The sequence below is a fragment of the Phyllostomus hastatus genome, unplaced genomic scaffold (assembly GCF_019186645.2).
Source record: "Phyllostomus hastatus isolate PE091 unplaced genomic scaffold, TTU_PhHast_1.1 phas_contig_57, whole genome shotgun sequence".
NCBI lineage: Eukaryota > Metazoa > Chordata > Mammalia > Chiroptera > Phyllostomidae > Phyllostomus > Phyllostomus hastatus.
The window spans coordinates 3538413-3556758 of NW_025333912.1; the positions used below are offsets into that span (position 1 = coordinate 3538413).

Below are 18346 nucleotides of genomic sequence, written 5' to 3' on the forward strand. Positions count from 1 at the left end.
TTTTATGAAATAATACTTTGATTTTTATAATTTGACTTTTTTGTATTTTTTCTCTAACTAATCTCACATCACCTTTGGTGCATTTTACTCATACTTTCTTGCACTGAAGAACAAAACACTTCAAGTTATTGCTGGTAACACAGCCTTGTATTTTATAGCATCTTTGCCAAAACTGCACAACATCTGTTCATTTGACAATTTTATGGCATTTGGCTCTTATTTAAAAAAAAAACCAAACTAATGAAAAACAAAACTTGATACTAGCACAACTCAAACTTAATAAAAACAGAGATCAAAGTCAATGGGATGCTGAAAGTATCCAATCTTTACCCTTATCAAAAGACTATTGGACTGACTGTGTATCTACTGAGAATGGTTTGTGAAAGAAAACACAAAGACACTGGAAGTATCTCTAAATATTTTATCAAAGAAGTAGAGACCCATATACTTCATTTACTCTTCACAAAACATTCACAATTCTAAATGGATATTAAATGAATTTAAAAAATGTACTGCAACTAAATTGTGACAAACAGAAGAGAACATCAAATAACTTTTCCTATTGCAGTCTACTAAATTTTCAAATTTAGTTTCTTGGAAAGTTTCTAAATAGCTAAAACTTTTTACCAGACTAAAGGGGTCCATTTGCCTGTGTACATCAAAGCCCAGTAAAAACATGAACAGGAGCTTCCAGCAAAGAAAGCAAGCTTAATTTTTGGAAGTGGACCAGGCTGAGTCACAGGTGAGCTAATGCTCAAAGACCTGGCTTCCTGATGGCTTTCAGGAGATGGGTTATATAGGGGAAAGATCATTAATCGTGATGACTAAGAGAGTTATGGTCATGGTCTCTATGGCCGATCAACACTAGGGTAGGGGGTAGTTGATCAGTGCCGTTGTCAGCCTTGGCCTTGCTTAGTCTGGTTTTGCCACTTTTCTAGGCCTAGAGCTGAAACAAAACAGATACCTAGTATTATCTCTAGTTTGATGGAAACTCTTGTCTCTGTGGTCACTCTTATTCCTAAAATTATTTGATGCTCATCAGAATCTCACTGCCCTGAGGGCTTAATGATTAAGGAAGTGGACATGCAAGGGAGGAGGAAGCCAGTGAGTCAGATGCTTGATGAGGCCAGTTTGAATGAAAAGGAAAGGGAGAAAATTTCTGCTAAAGAAATGAAGCTTTTTTGTGGTTACAGAATATCAACAGTATATTGAGGACACCAAGAAAAGAACTGCTTCACACTCACTCTATTCTATTTTTTAAAAATATCTTAAGAAAATATAATAAGATCTGTTTACTATATATGACTATTGTTGGTTTGGTAAACAGAGGTTGTTTTCTGTACAGAAAAAAACTGTAATGAAAAGACTTTATGCAGGACTATCTGCAAAAAGAACTGGGACAAATATACAGGAAGACAAATGAAAATTTAAGAAGATACTCATGTTTATTATCTGATTTACATTTGACAAAGCAAAGCTAGGTGCAACAAAGAGCTGTTTGACAAAGTCAAGCCCCAGATATCAAACATCAGTATTTCCCCGGCTGCCCCACAGAGCACTTTGCCACTCCTACCTAGGTAGCTGTGCTGTGCAATGCAAACCACTCAGTATAGACACTTGCTGCATTTGGAATACAAGCTTGCAGGCACCCAGCATCAAAGGAGTGGACCATTAAACACACAAGAGCCCTAGTTCAGATGTCAAAAGTCAATGTTAGTAATAACAAATACTAGTAATTATGTACTAGAATGGTCATAAAAAAACAGGCTTTGAATACTGTACATAATACACCCTCAAGAAGTGGCTCTCATGAGCTGTCTCTAACTTATTTCTCCCCTTTGACAGAGTCTGTTCATTTGTGTCAACTGAAGACATATAGTATAAAACTCTTTTAAAAATTACTTTAGCAATGATCAATAACTTTTCCCTAAGATGCATGCCTAAGATTACAGATCATCACAATTCATGAAAACCTCTAATTCTGAGCTTAGGAAGGTATCTTTACCACTATATCATAGGATACTCAGAAATACCTGAGATATAATCACTGAAAACCACCTTAAAGGAGGAAAAAAAGATTGGTGTTTCCTATACTGGCATAGTAGTACACACACAGTTGATACAGAAAAACTAAAATGTTAAGGAGGAACTTGCTACAAGGTTCCAGTTCTTACTCTACTTTGCACACAAGTTTGTTATAATAGAGATTCTCAGGCTGTACCAAAAATGATTTTAGGCAGAAACTTCAGAAAACAGTAAAATCCTGTTCAAGGTGGAATTCATTTCTAGAGACAAGCATGCACCAATACATAATGATCATGTTTCTGGTGGAATGGCAACATCAATCTAATTTTCAAAAACTTAAGTCTGGTTCTCTTTAATCATATGTGTTTTATTTGGCATGAATATGCCCTTGCCCTGCCTCCAAATTGATCATTTTAGCATTGATTATAGAAAAGCATACTAATTATACAGAAAACTCCAGAATCTTATAGATATTTAATTTATATTTATATAATAAACATGAATCTGAAAATTTAACATTTTGTATTACTCTCTGGTCCTACACTTTCTTACTTCCTGATGTCTCTTAGAAACTGGCAACAGGAAGATTACTTTCTTACAGAATAAATAAAAAATCTTAAGAATCAGCTAAAATAAGCACCCCAGAGTTACTTACGAAGTAAAAACTCAGATACTATTTTTAAAAAAGCGAATTGGGATATTTTGGAAACATAACATCAGGAATTCTTCTGTCCAATGCCTACCACATCCAGGGACACTTAAATTCACTGATACATCTGATGAAATCTCTTTAAACATGTACGTGTACCATCTGCTGACTTCAGCATGACAGAGAAGAGAAAAAGGGAGGATACTTTCACTTTCTGTTGTTAAGAAATTTATCTAGAAAAGCTTTGTTAAAAGGTTATAAAAAGCATGGAAAATGCACACATTCTTACCACTACATGCATGTGGGTTTTTCTACCCCTCTGAGCACACAGCTCTTCATGTAGGAAAGGCACCTCAAGAGGAAAGAGAAAGGGAACTCCTTTGACTCAGGAGTAAGTATTTTGGTGGGAACCAGAGGAGCAAGACTAATTCAGAAAATTCAGTCAAGTAACAACAAAGGAGCAAAAGGTCTGCAAATTAACCACCAAAAAGTCAATGCCTCCCATTTTCAAAAATGCATTAGCCCCCTTCCTCATCTTCTCTCCACCGTGCCTTTCACATAACGGTACTTCTTCCTGAGTGGCCCTGTCGAGATCAAGCCACGTCAAGCACCCAGAAAACAGATCTATTTCTTCCCAATTCACAGCCAATTTGTCACAAGGCTGAAACCTAATTTCTCAAGGTTCACTTTGCTATTTCACATATTTTGTAAAACAAACAAAAAGAACCAGAGTAAAAGCAAGAGCTTTGACTCTCCCTTTAAAAAATTCATTCTATAAATTCACAGATATCTAGAAAAAGGCAGATGTGTTTTAATTTTATTTTACATTTAAAACACAAGTCTCAAAGCAAGCACCTGGGTTTTTACTTCAGCTTAAATAAATAAGTTAATGTGCCTGAGAATTTTTGTGCAAATATATATCATCTTTCATTAAAAATATGCATAGAACACTTTCAAAAAAGCTTAGTTGCAACCAACTTTCCTTATTAAAAAATGTACATACATAGACAACAATCTCTAATTCCTACTGATTGTACTTCTGATTTAACCCTGTCCAGCCTCCAAGGAAATTCAATTATGTTCATACTCCTTGGCCACTACACTTACCCAGAAGAAATATTCTGAAAACAAGTTTACTTGATTCGAATTTGCCCATATTTCCTTCTTAAAACAAATTCCTCCTACCTCCACACATGTTGTGTTTTAGGATGTTGTATAAAAAATATAAATTTAAAAAATGAACTTTTGTTAATCACAAGTACAAAAGGAATTTGGGTGGTGTTTGGGCTCCCAGAGATTCAAAGGCCTGAAAATAGAAAGCAAAATGAGAGTCTGCACCACTCTGATTTTATGAAAAAAGTAAAATTCTTTGCTTGCTAATGCTGTGAGCCTGCCATTTGATGGAAGTATAATTTAGCGAAACATCAACAGGGGAAAAACATAAAAGCCACTTCACTGTTTGCTCAGTAACAGACTGAGCTTACCCCATCAACCTTCCAGAACAGCTTTCTCTCAGCAGCAAAGCTGCACCTTTTCTCTTCCCACCTCCTCCTAACCTGGGTGTTCTATGCCTACGCTTACCAAAAAGTAAATGTGCTAGTCAATTAAGTATTCCTGGTGTGTGTCAATATTACTTAGTTTATTTCCTGGTCACTTTTTATTTTCAAGACAAGAAAACCCAACTGAAGGAGTGTATTAAGTCTTTTTTCCTTTTCTGTCTCCAAATACTTATGACCCATTCATTTATACTTTCAATTTATTATACTCATTCATTAAGGCCTCCCTCATCCCAATTGTTTCCAACCTTTCACTTTCCTCTTTCCACATTCACAACCCATCTGCAACATTCCTTTTCTGTCCATCAGACCAGACTACCTGTATCAGTGCAAATCTATCCTTCATGTGCTAATCTGTATAAGAGGTCAGTTATCTGCCGAAGCTCAGTCCTCCTTCAAGATATCCATTTTGGATGAGGATGTGCAAACTGAGGTGCCAAAGCTACCCATCATGACTGGAAGACTCTGATTCCTCCTCAATCCACTCAATAAATTACTACCTGACTTTAAATAAACAGTAGAGTCTGGTCTCCGAAGACCAATTTCTGCCTCTTGGCTTCTTCCATTTTCCTGGGCATCAGGGGTCTTGATCGCTCTGGCTATCCCCAGTCTCTTCAGCCTGTCTACTAAGTTCATCTTCCTCTGGCCAACATCAGGAGGGTTCTGGGAAGGTCTCAAGCCATACATCTCCTGGAGGAATGTTTCAGCTGGTCGGGAGGCCAAAAAATTTTCAGAAAGATGTACTCGAGGCTCAAAGGGCAAAGGAGAAGAGCAGGGTGAGTGAGATGGCGAATTTGGAGGTGTGGAAGGGATAGCCAGGGCTTTAGGCAGAGGCTGAAGGAGGGAGTTTTCTGAAACTGGGCTATGGTACACTTTAGCAGAGATGCCTCGCTCTTGTAGAAGTTTGGCCAAGCTCATGGTGCTGCTGCAGGTTACAGTGGAATCTCGTCGGTTGGTGATTGATTCACCGATGCTGAGTCTATAGGGCATAGCAGGAGAATTCACCGCCGTGTTTGATGAACTGCTACTGCTACTTCCACAGGATAATGAAGGGAATCCAGAGCTTAAAAAAATGCAGGAAAGACAATTTAAAAATAAAATGCCATCTCCAAGTCAGTATTTAAGTAATTACAGTAGTTATCCCCAGTAAATATAGAGGAATAGGCCAGTAACTGAACTCTGTGGTGGAGATCTGTGGAATGAATATTTTGATGTTACTTCAATGACTGGCTAATTATTTGTAATTTGTAACTTAGTTATAAACATATTGAAACATTTCTTTTCATAGGATATGAAAGTTTACTATACTCTTAGATAATTTATTCTTAAATTTTAACTCTATATAATTGTGGGAATATAATTAATTTTTATGACAGAAATCAAAGAAATTTAAATATTAAAGACAGTAACCTCTAGAAATTGTTATTAATATATCCATTCCAAAAAGTGAAATATGCCGAGACAATAACCTATGAGTAAACAATTAACATTTTAGAAAACACAATCTTTCATAATTAAATCAAAGATGTTCTTCAAAGGAGAAATTTATTTCTTTTTAATCTTTCAATTTTATATTACTGAGAACAAATAAAGTTCTAATCGCTAAATTTCAATTTTCAAAAATATTAATTCCAAACAATAGTAGTATAAGGATATCATGGAACAAATGTGTCTCAACCTTAACTTAGAACATATGTTTCTGGACAATTAAAACTTAAAGCTTTAACACCTATTAGAATCTTTCTTTTTCCTCTTCTCTTTTTTTTTTAACAATGAAAAAACATTAAGCAAGAAATCTTGATAGAATGGAGAGGATATTTCTTTAGTCACTTTCTCCCCCAATGTTACCATATTTAATAGTTGAACTTTCACTTCAATAGAAAATACTCAGTATATGAAGATACCAAGATTTTTAAAGATTATGAACAAAATGCAAGTTTGGAATTACTAAATAAACTTTCCAAAAGTATAAAATAAGCAAAATACAAACAACTGACTGCTTGGTTAAACTAAAAATCTCTGAACTGATGAGGTCCATACACTGTCCCGCCAGGGTCCCACCCCCTTGTCCCTACTTTACGGTAGAATTGGTCTGTTCTTTCCCAAGTTGTACACTTCATATGATGGCAACAACCTGAGTTGAGAGTCCCCTCAGGAACCAATTTTATAAAATTTATCTTGTTGACTACAGGAACAATGTAGAAAGATTGCAGATATATCTGTTCATTACAGATTTTATTGAGATCTTCACTGGATATCACCCAGATGCTTCCCTAAACAACTGATTTGCTTCTGTCTAATAGACACTGTGAATCATAATGTTATTTCCCTCCACATTGGTAGCTGAAAGGTAAAGACTCAAATACAGGGCTCACCTTAGCAAGTATATGAAACTTTATGGTACAATTTTCACACTAGCTTTATTCCTCTATCCATTTTATAACCTTACTCTTGATTACTCTTTGCTTTATTTTTCTTCTCTCCTTCTAGTTAATAGTATCACTGCAATGTTATACATATTTTTGAAGACTACCTTAGATTCTATTTGGGAGTTGCTAGGATAGGAATAGCAGCACTATGGCTTTTTAGGTTGAGATTCCACAACTACATGTTGGAATATCCATGCTCTTGCCTGTGTTGTAAATACTTTGGCCTTGTCTAGAAGGGTCTGGCCTTTGCTCTCGGCTTCTGGGAGGTAATCTATGCCATATCTGACAGAAGTGTCTTTATTTAGGATGGAGGCTGGCCACAGGAGATCTTGGGATGGGCTGGACACACCCAGCAGTTGTAGGGTAGGGGCCTGGCCATGTCAGAAAGACCAACCATTTGAATTAGGGTGGTGGCTTTGGGTCAGTGGACTTGGAAGAGAGTTCAACCATGTAGGTAATCAATTAATCAATCAATCATCCTATGCAATGAAGCTTCAAACAAAATCTGGACACTGGCTGGCAATACTCTGTGTGCACTATCATTCATCAATGTGGGAAGTCATGAATCCTAAGGACAAGGGAAGCTTTGCAAGTGAAACCCTCCCAGATTCTGATCCATGCATCTCTTTCTTTGGCTAATTTTAACCTGTATCCTTTCCTTGTAATAAACAGTCACCATGAGCATAACAGCATTCAGTAGGGTTCTGGGTCCTTTTAGCAAATTCATCGAACCAGAGAGTAGTTTTGGGAATCCCCTGACCTTGCAGGCGCTGTCAGAGGTGAGGATACTCTGGTGTGGAGAGGACTGGTCCCTCAACTCTGACAGTTTGGCTAACTTTAGGCATAGTCCCTGTTGGGCCATTTACTACCTATCTGCCCTGGACCAGTCACATGAACTTTCTATGCCTCATTTTCTTTGTTTACACAACACATACTCACTTTCCCTGCCTACTTCAAAGACTTATAGTGGTCAAATGAGAAAATACAATGTGAAAATATTCTAAAGACAAATTATCACAGAACATTAATTAAAATTCATTAAAATGAAAGTAATTTTTAAAAGAAATTCATAAAAACATAGTTGAGGAAAGAAGTAAAGCCTCAAATTGCCCAGACCTACCTGGGGGTGACCTGAGTGATATCAGAGGGATGTAATATCCTACAGGTGGTGAAGGTGAATGTCAAGTTTGTGCATGACAGACACTTTCCTGGGTTTGAGGTTGTAACTGAAGTACAGACTTTAGGGAATCAAACACAAAATTGAAAGACCAGGTTAATAATGTTAAACTGTAATGTAAAAGGATTAAGAATAACTTAGAAATAAGAGAAAAACCCATTCTGAAAAAAAAAATACATTAACAACAACAACCAAGATCTAGTCATTCAATCTTTTTAGCCAAACTACCTACTCCAGCGGTTCTTAAGATTTACAGGCCTTGTTGCAGGAGACTACAGATCAAAACTACTTTCAAGCAATGTGGGGTAAGACTGCTAACTCCTTAGCACAAATCCAGGCAATGGCACTAAGTCGTACTAGTATTCTTCACTGTTGTCTACTCATAGTATTAAAAAACAACAACAATGGGTGGTGGGGAGGGGTGGGAGGAAAGGCTGAAAACTGTATTCAAACAACAATAAAAAAATGTTAAAACAACAACAAAACAAAATGCCAAATTCACATAAGAATGTCCTTGATGAAGCAGTAAAAATTATTCATTAAATCATGACTCTTGAATCTTTTTCTTTTATTTAGTTTTTAAAAAGATTTTATTTATTTATTTTTAGAGAGAGGGAGGGGAAAAAGAGGGAGAGAAACATCAATGTGTAGTTGTCTCTCATGTGCCTCCAACTGGGGACCTGGCCCACAACCCAGGCATGTGCCCTGACTGGGAATTAAACCGGCAACCTTTTGGTTCACAGGAAGTGCTCAACCCAGCGAGCCATACCAGCCAGGGCTCCTGAATCTTTTTAGTATTGTGTGTGATGAAACTGAAAGGAAGTATTAAGCACTCTGCCGCTTACCAAGATGCTAGAGGTAAAGCACATGTGCGATTGACTTAAAATTTTTTCATGGGACACCATTTTCACTTGAAAGAACTAACAGACAAACTATAATTATTCAGACTTGAATATTAGGCAGAAATTTTCTTAAAAATGAATGTAGTGAAACTGTCTCTTCAAGAAAAATAGATGACAGTATTTGCTGTCACTGACAAAATTTGAGCTTTGAGAGAAAATGCAATTTTGGAAAACTTGTTTCTACCACTGAGAGCTTGAAAGCTTCCTAATACTAAAAGACTAATCCGATAAGATATATTATTTAACAAAATGTGCTGGCATTTGGAAGATTTGCACAATGCAGTGAATCAATATTTTCCAAATGACCAATGCGTAATGTTACAAAATCATGCATGGGGAAAAATGCATTCAAAATGTAGGATAATCCAATAGATTTTAACACAACAAAGTATGAAAAGTTCACTGATAGGGTTCCATATTGCTACAGTATTGAATCCAATAGATTCCATATTGCTACAAACCTTAAACTACCACTTATCACGTTCTGGTGTAAAATTAAAGAATGTCTGCAAATACCTGAAGAGGCCATTAAAATACTATTTCTTTTTCCTACTACATATCTGTGTGAGGCTGCATTTTCTTTGCACTCTTTAACCAAAACAACAAATTATAATAAATTGAATGTGGAAGCTGATATGAGAATCTATCTTCTATTAAGCCATAAATTAGAGATTTGAAAATTGTAAAACAAAACCATCCTTCCCACTACTTAAAAAATAGCTTTTTTCATAAAACATATTTGTATCAACATGTAATTATTATTTTTAAATGAATACTTTTAGACTTTTTCAGTTTTCATTTGTAATATGGTAATTATCAGTAGACACAACCCACATAGACAAGCTCCCTGGAATTCTCAATGACTTTTAAGAATGTAAAGAGGTCTGTGGCCCAGAAAGCTTGCAAACCAGAAACTGAATTGATCTCTCTCTCTGCCTAATCTATTTATGTGAGCCAGCTAAGATAAAGTAGAATTAGAAAAGCCACTAAATGGTATAGATCTTTATTGTCTTACATTATATTACAAGACTATGTACAATGCAGTGAGACTTAGTGGAGATAGTCAGCTGACCATGTACTAAGTCAGGATGCAAAGTACAACTAGTTAACTAGACTATATTCAAGCACTCCTCTCACCTGTAACTGGACCACCTACTGAAGTAATGGGCGGTAGAAAGATTCCTGCAGCGGGCTTGGGGTCTGGAGGTTTCTGTTCTACTTGGAGAGGTTGCTGAACCTGAAAAGTGATACCTTCCTCTTCATCCTCTTCTAAATCTGAGAGGTGATACATGGCATCCTTGGGCAACTGGGTAAAGCCTTTAGTGATAACACCTGGTCGTGGGTCGAGAATGGTTCCTAAATTTGGTTGAGCAAGCTGCTGCCAGTGGTGCAGAGTTTGTGATCCTGAATATGAAGACAAAAATAAACAAACAAACAAATAAATAAAAGGCATGTTATAAATTTCTCACAATATTAAATCTTGAAGCAGAAGCTAAAAATATATGTGTAAAAAATGTAATAATAGAGGGGACTTCCGGGTCAAGATGGAGGTGTAGATAGACACACTGTGCCGCCTCACACAACCAAAAGGACAACAAAAATGTAAAAACAAAAGACAACCAGAACTGACAGAAAATCGAACTGTATTTAGTCCGACAACCAAGGAGTTAAAGAAGACACATTCATCCAGACCAGTAGGAGGGACGGAGACAGGCAGCCGGGCAGAGAGGACTGACTTGCGGCAAACTGGCTGACGGACCCAGTGAGGCAGTGGACTGTGGAGCAGGGCAGGCAAGGCGGCAGCTGGCCAGCAGGGCGGCAGCAGGTGGACCCTGGGAGGTGGCGGATTGAGGACTGGGTGGTCCCACATTCACACACAGATAAACCAGGAGAAACAACTGTGGAACTGGATGGACTGCTCAACCCAGGACCCCAATGTGGGGAAATAAAGTCTCAAATCACTGACTGAAAACACCCATGGGGGTTGAGGCAGCGGGAGAAACTCCCAACCCCACAGGAAAGTTTGTTGGAGAGACCCACAGGGTCCTAGATTGTAGACAAACCCACCCAAATGGGAATCAGCATCAGAAGGGTCCAATTTGCTTGTGGGAAGTGGGGGAAGTGACTGAAATCTGGCAGAGAGCGGAGAAGTGCCACTCTCAGACCCCTTCCCCACATAAAGCGTCACAACCTGGTGACATGAGTTACCCCACCCTAGTTAACAGCTAAGACTCTGCCCCTCACTACGTAACAGGTGCGTCAAGACAGAAAACAATGGCCCAGATGAAAGAACAGATCAAAGCTCCAGAAAAAATACAAATAAGTGATGAAGATATAGCCAACCTATCAGATGCACAGTGCAAAACACTGGTGATCAGGATGCTCACAGAATTGGTTGAATTCGGTTGCAAATTAGATGAAAAAATGAAGGCTACACTAAGCGAAATGAAGGAAATTGTACAGGGAACCAATAGTGATGGTAAGGAAACTGGGACTCAAATCAATGGTGTGGACCAGAAGGAAGAAACATCCAACCATAAAAGAATGAAGAAACAAGAATTCAAAAAAAATGAGGAGAGGTTTAGGAACCTCCACGACATCTTTAAATGTTCCTACATCTGAATTATAGGGGTGCCAGAAGGAGAAGAGGAAGAGAAACAAGTGGAAAACTTATTTGAACAAATAATGGAGAACTTCCTCAATCTGGCAAAGGAAACAGACTTCTGGGAAGACCAGGAAGCCCAGAGAGTCCCAAAGAAGTTGGACCCAAGGAGGAACACACCAAGGCACATCATAATTACATTACCCAAGATTAAAATGAAGGAGAGGATCCTAGAAGCAGCAAGAGAAAAGGAAACAGTAACCTACAGAGGAGTTCCCATCAGAATGTCAGCTGATTTCTCAAAAGAGACCTTGCAGGCAAGAAGAGGCTGGAAAGAAGTATTTAGAGTCATGAAAGGCAAGGACCTACATCCAAGATTGCTCTATCCAGCAAAGCTTTCATTTAGAATGGAAAGGTAGATCAAGTGCTTCTCAGATAAGGTCAAGTTCAAGGAGTTCATCATCACCAAGCCTTTATTATATGAAATGTTAAAAGGATTTATCTAAGAAAAAGAAGATAAGAAATATGAACAGTAAAATGACAGCAAACTCAGTCATTATCACACCTAAAACAAAACCAAAAACAAACTAAGCAAACAGCTAGAACAGGAACAGAAACACAGAAATGGAGATCACATGGGGGGTTATCAACAGGGGAGTGGGAGGGGGAGAGAGGAAGAAAAGGTACAAAAAATAAGTAGCATAGATAGTAGGTAGAAAATAGAAAGGGGCAGGGTAAGAATAGCATAGGAAATGCAGAAGCCAAAGGACTTATATGGACATAAACTAAAGGTGGGGGGGGAATGTGGATGGGAGAGGGTATGCAGGGCAGAGGGGAATGAAGGGGGGAAAATGGGGCAACTGTAATAGCACAATCAATAAAATATATTGAAAAAAATGTAATAACAAAACTACTTATTTGGTCCTAATATGTTGGTAAAATTTGGAAACTGAAGTTCTCTGTGAAAGACTGATTAAGTTGAAGATACAAATAATAATCTTTCTATTTCAAAAGTTAACTTGTAAAAGGACATCTAAAGCAGGGGTGAAAAGACAAGACAACACCCTTAACAGGAAATTAGATCAGAAGCAGTGATGAGAAGGAAGATATGCGCCTCAGAGGATGTCACTCCGTGGTTCCTGTCTATAGCCCTGGTGAACGATTATCCCAAGAATTTGTACCAGATGCAATGTCTAATTATGACAGTATAAGTCATTTCATCCTAAAAATGGCAACTCTGACAAATACTTGCACTGATCATTAACGAATAAAACTAAGATACAGAACCTTTGAGTTTGAGGGGTCTTCACAGGTTTCCTACTCAAAGCTTTATCTAATACAGACTCTCTCATGATAACAGCAGAGAATCATTTGAAGACCGTCATTTTCTATAAAACAAAAATTTATTTTGAATTCAAGTTCTGTCTTAGGAGAGAACAGAAACTGAACTGAAATGAACAGACCTGAGAAGAAAAATAGAGGCACATATACCTCTAAGTAGATGACATTACTGGGGTAAAGAACTCTGTTTTGAAAAGGAAGGTAGAGGTGAAGTATTACATCTAGGTTATTTTTACTTATCATATCCCATTTATCTTACCGTAAAAACTGCCATCAATGACATTCCTTGGCAAAGGACAAGAAAAGCTTACTCTTCTTCCCTCAGCTTTATATTAAAAAAATAATCAGTAAAAGAGAACTGATGGCTGATGACCTGGAGAATGCAGATCTCTTCATTCATTTTCCACAAAGTACTGCAAAGCACTGTCACCCAAACAGCGGTATTTAGGGATAATAAAGATATCTTCTGCACATAGTGCTCTTACAATTACAATACAAATCTCAATTCTAGGGGAAGGAAAGGCCAATAAGGAACATGGCTGAAAAATGGCCTTTGCTGATTTATTACCTTCAAGGGGTTTGACGATCTGTAATTTTTCAGGCATAAAACACCGAAGGCAACTGGCACTACTGAAGTCTGTGATCTCCGACTGGTCAGTGCAGAGAGAGGCAAGGCTCTCTGTGGGGGTGCCACAGCCACTAACCCCTGCTTTCTGGTCAGCCAGAACCTGGATCTTCCGCTCCCATTCTTCGGCAAAGAACTGCTTCTCACTTAAGTAGTTCTGTCGCCGCAGATTAAGGCGATGCAGTGCTGTAGCCAAATCGCTATCTCCAGAGGGTTCTGGTTGAACCATCTTCTGAATGTTCCTATGGGAAAGTCACATTCACTGAGTAGGTCTGTAAGGGCCAAGAACACAACCTAGACTTCTCTTTTCTATAATGGCGAATGTTCAAAAGACTGATCTCAAAAACACAGTACTTTCTCTTAGATATCTGGAATAAACAGTTACAGAAATAGTAACAACAAATCAAAGTCATTAGAATTACATACCACTTTTATAGATCATTTCAAATGACTCTGGATAGGCAAAAATATACATATTACATTGTGTTCACTAACTTTTCTATTTCACTTGATATATGAAATATGACCATCTATAAATTCAGTTTTAAAAAAGTAAATATCATAATGTAATATGTAATACCATTTATGTGTAATCTGTAATACCAAAGAATCTGTAATACCATTGATTACAAAAGGTACCATTATTTTATGTACTACTCAGAAAGAAAAAATGCTACCCATTAAACTATGACGTGCCACTAGCTGCAAAACAATTTCAAAAATATTAAAATGTGAAAAAAACTGCTTCAGGCCATAGAATCTTCTATGAATCTTACAGAATATTTAAAAAGCAAAGAATAAGAGTTATAAATACTGTATTTTCATAGTCCTGTGACACATTTTTCACTTTTTACCATTTTAAAAATTAGAGGTATGTTGCAATTCAATATCAAAAGAAGGAGTAACAAGCTGTGTTGTAGTTACTCCTGGCTACTCTGTGTGATTTCACATAGATCTGTTGGTTCAGCCTCCCAAGGTAAGGGAGTATTAATTCATAAAGCTACTGTGGGTGCAGAACACACTCACTACAGAGAAGACCATGCAACTGAAAATCCAGAGTAATGATTTCTATGTTGGGAAAGGTTTCTCTCAGGTGCCAAACATTTACATTTCAAAAGCTTTCAGCTGACTTTCCAGTCATTGCTATTTAATTTCTAGTTATGTGTACTTCAGTGAACTGAGTTACATACTCAGTTCAATGAAAAGTGGAAAAATATCCAAGTTTAAACAAATAAGAAATTAAGAGCAAGCTAAGTTTTCCTCAATAGGTATTCACGCTTACTGTTTATCCTAAAGGCACCAAAGCAGATGAGATTGCCAACATGGGTTATGAGGAGGTGTCGTGTGACACCACGCATAACTATCAGTGACCAAACACTTTCAAACAAATTTGAATTTGAACATGAAGATTTAAACCTAAATTTTGCCACACCAAAGAAGAAAGTAGAAAAGAATTTCAGAGTTTAATGCAAGCTCCAGTTTGAATATACTTAATTAAATGTAGCTTTTTTACTCTAAAAAACTTTTATGATATCAACGATCAGTCTTACCAATAATGACATATGGCATCATTACTGAGTAGAACTGACAGTTCTAGAACTTCCTTGGGAAAACACAGAGTGATGCCAGAATTGGGTATGTGAATCTGTTATGTCGATGCTACGAGAAACATGCTATAAAACTTAGATTTTTTTCCACTGCCATGACCTATGTCTTACCCTGGAACCTCCTCCAAGTTGCTCCCCTGGTTCAGCAGTGTTTTGTCCTCTGTTGGTTGTAAGCCAGACTCAAAAGGTTTTGCTGTCATGATGACACTTGAACGGTTGGAGCCTGGAATGGCTAGCAGAGCTGGGAGTGGAACAGAGCGGCCCCGTGTGTCGTTGGCAATCCTGACAGTATCGAATACCCGTTTCTGCTGGGCTCTGTTAAAAAAGAAGTGTTCATTATTGCCACTCCCTACTGCTGGAGCACTTTAGAAAAGAGACATGTGTGTGTAATTCATTAAAAAATAAAGCCACCCCAAATAGGCTCTAAAGGTTAGGAGAGATCATTAAAAAATAAAACCCAGAACAAGAGAACTCTCACAAATGTGAGTATTAAGGAAAAAAACTGTAAAGTGAGCAGATTTACCACTGAATTTTGTAATACCTATCTATCAGTTTGGATTGTGGCTTCTTTTAAAGTTCCATCCCAATGGCTGAGTAACAACACATGTATGTGATCTGTACTTACTTTTGTTTACAGAGAAAAGATTCCTCATCCAAACTCAATTTTTTACGCATGGTCCCCTCAATCTCAGATGCCAGAGATTCCTAAGAAGAAGAGTTTGAGATTCCTGTAATAATTATGTAAGAAACCTGCTTGGAGAAATGAGCTGTCCTTAAATTAATTAACAGTGTCTCCAGAATCCAGGACTTTCAGTGTTATAATAAAAGAAATTCAAATAAATATAGAGGGAAAAACATTCTCCCTAGAAATGTAACTTTTAAACAAAAACCAACTACTTTTTGGGGAAAGCAGTGACAAAACCAATATGATAAACAGAAAATATTACATATGCAGACACAAAAATAAAAGGTACAAAAGGTTATAAACCAAAATGTTAATAGTAATTCTGTGGAGGGCAGGATTTGATGGTATTTACAATTTCTTTGAGCTTCTCTGTAATTTCTAACTTTCTATAATGAAACATTTACAGCTTTTATAATATAGAAAAATCATTCTATAAGGCAAGATAAGCTTGAAGGAGATACCCCTGGCCATGGCTGGGACAACTGGAGTAAAATGAGGTATAATCAATGGACTAAAATAGGAATATATGAGTCCGTACTGAAATAACTTAATGAACAAATGAATAAGTGAGACAGAAGAGCTCTAACTTACAAAAGAATGATAATTAATAAATGTGGAAAACACAATGAAATTAGAAAATCACCAGCTGGCAATTATAGTATCATATTGATGTCAATTTTCTGACATTGATGGTGGTGTGTGGTTATGTAGGAGAGTGCCCTTGTTTTTAGTGAATACACACTGAAGTATTAAGGGAAAATAGGGCATATCTACAACTTACTGTTAAATGGTCCAGAAGAAAATAAGAGAGCAATAGTAAATTGTTAAAAACTGAGGAATCTAAGTGAAGCATATATGAGAGTTTTTTGTACTACTGTTGGAACTTCATTCTGAATTTAAGATTTTTTCAAAATTAAAAAGTGAAGCCCTGGCTGGCATAGCTCAGTGGATTGAGCTCGGGCTGCGAACCAAAGTATCGCAGGTTTGATTCCCAGTGAGGACACAGGCCTGGGTTGCAGGCCACAGCCCCCAGCAACCGCACATTGAAGTTTCTCTCTCTCTCTTTCTCCTTCCCTTCTCTCTCTAAAAATAAATAAAATTTTTAAAAAAAATTTAAAAGTGAAACAACAAAAATGTGCCCTCAATATTCTTCAGAAAATCTACTATGATTTAGTTTACATCTTTTAAAAAATTTCACAGGATTACATGTATATGTTTAAGAACTAGATTGCTGAAATAAGTCTTTGAAGCAACATTACAAATTCTGGCATAAACTCAGATGTTTTCATGAAATAAACATAATTCCCTGTTCCCATAGGGCCTATATTCTAACTGAAGTTAAGTATATCAAGAAACTCAAGATCTATTAGAAAAGGTTTTAGGTGCGCAGAGCACTATTTGAGTAAGAGGGATGTAGTGGGCCTAGGATAAGGATGACCCAAGTTTAGGGAGCTCGAAGGTATACAAACCTGAACCTAATCTCCCTGGGGTTCATTGCATATATTAGAATAAATGTGGATGGTCATTAAGATAAATGTAGGCATGCAAATTAAGGCCTAAATCAAAGGACAATCCATATTATCTCTTCTTAAGATGCTTTACATCATCAGAAACTGTACCACTTTCAGGACAATCTAATTTTAAGCAAATTTCCTTAAATACATAACATCTTTCTCAGTTCCTTACCCCAGAAAAAGCTCCACACGACTGAGAGAAGTAGAGATGAGCAGCAGGGCCAGATCTACTGCGAAGTTCCTTTATTTCTTCTTGGGATTCATGTAACATTCCTAGACACTCCATATTCCTGTCTTGTAACTCATGCAGCTGAAAGAAAGGGTGGTAATTAGTGCAGTTTGTTATATTCTAAAATGACAATGGAGGAAAAAACCCATTGGGATAAGTGTTAATTTTACCCAGAGGGCTAGCTAAGTTTATGAATATAATTCATTTTACAAACACTCTAAAACAAACTAAGCAAGGAGAGTACATATATATTTCAAGCTGCTAGAATTAGGGGAGTCTTGGCCAGAATTATACATAAACATGATTTCTTAAAATTCCAAAATGTAGCTGGGACAACAATAACTGTCAATTCAATATTTAATGTTTCATACATTTAAACAATTTTATAGAGGAAATATAATAGTTATGGTCAAGTCAGATTTAGCACAGTTAGATATATATATTTTAAACATTATTCTGAACTCTATAAATGGTAAGACCAAATCTACAAAATATTGTATGAGACTTCGGGGTGCTCAATCATCCTAAACAAGTAGTTTCTTCTCCCTTGTTTTAGAGCCATTTTTATTGTTAGATTCATAAGCATGTTAAAAGGTACATGCTTTTCACAGTACATTTTAACTTGAAAAATTTCTTCAAGTATAGTATGAGGACTGTATTATCAGCATCATCAGGGCCAGGGATGCTTATTAAACATGCACATTCTAGGCCCTCATTCTAGACCTACTGAATTAGAAACTTTTGGGGATGATGTCTGGGAATCTCCATGCAAAACTCACCCTGCCATGTGATTCTTATGCTTGCTAAAGAACCACTAAATTGTACCTAATCTATAGAAATTTTATGTAAGTACCAAGTAAGAGATTTTTGCTATTTTTCCTGATATTTTAAAAACTACTGGGCTAGTGAAGGTAAACAGGTAAAATGGTCACTTATTCCTGAAGAATCTTATAAAAGTCAAGGTTTTCCCCATGAGTCAATAAGGATGTTGCCATGTTATTAGTT

General features: G+C 37.0%; 1 protein-coding gene across 2 annotated transcripts in view; it reads right to left on the reverse strand.

The window, feature by feature from the left end:
- Positions 1 to 1420: 1420 nt before the first annotated feature.
- Positions 1421 to 18346, reverse strand: part of TRAK2 (trafficking kinesin protein 2) — a 57884-nt gene continuing 40958 nt past the window's right edge. For both annotated transcript variants that reach the window (XM_045847577.1, XM_045847576.1), the window contains exons 10-16: positions 17285 to 17422; positions 15539 to 15618; positions 15025 to 15228; positions 13250 to 13548; positions 9876 to 10142; positions 7780 to 7897; positions 1421 to 5293 (exon numbers count right to left, since the gene is read on the reverse strand). In XM_045847577.1, coding sequence (XP_045703533.1) covers positions 4615 to 5293; positions 7780 to 7897; positions 9876 to 10142; positions 13250 to 13548; positions 15025 to 15228; positions 15539 to 15618; positions 17285 to 17422 — 1785 coding nt within the window. In that variant the 3' untranslated portion in view covers positions 1421 to 4614. The remainder of the gene's footprint in view (positions 5294 to 7779; positions 7898 to 9875; positions 10143 to 13249; positions 13549 to 15024; positions 15229 to 15538; positions 15619 to 17284; positions 17423 to 18346) is intronic.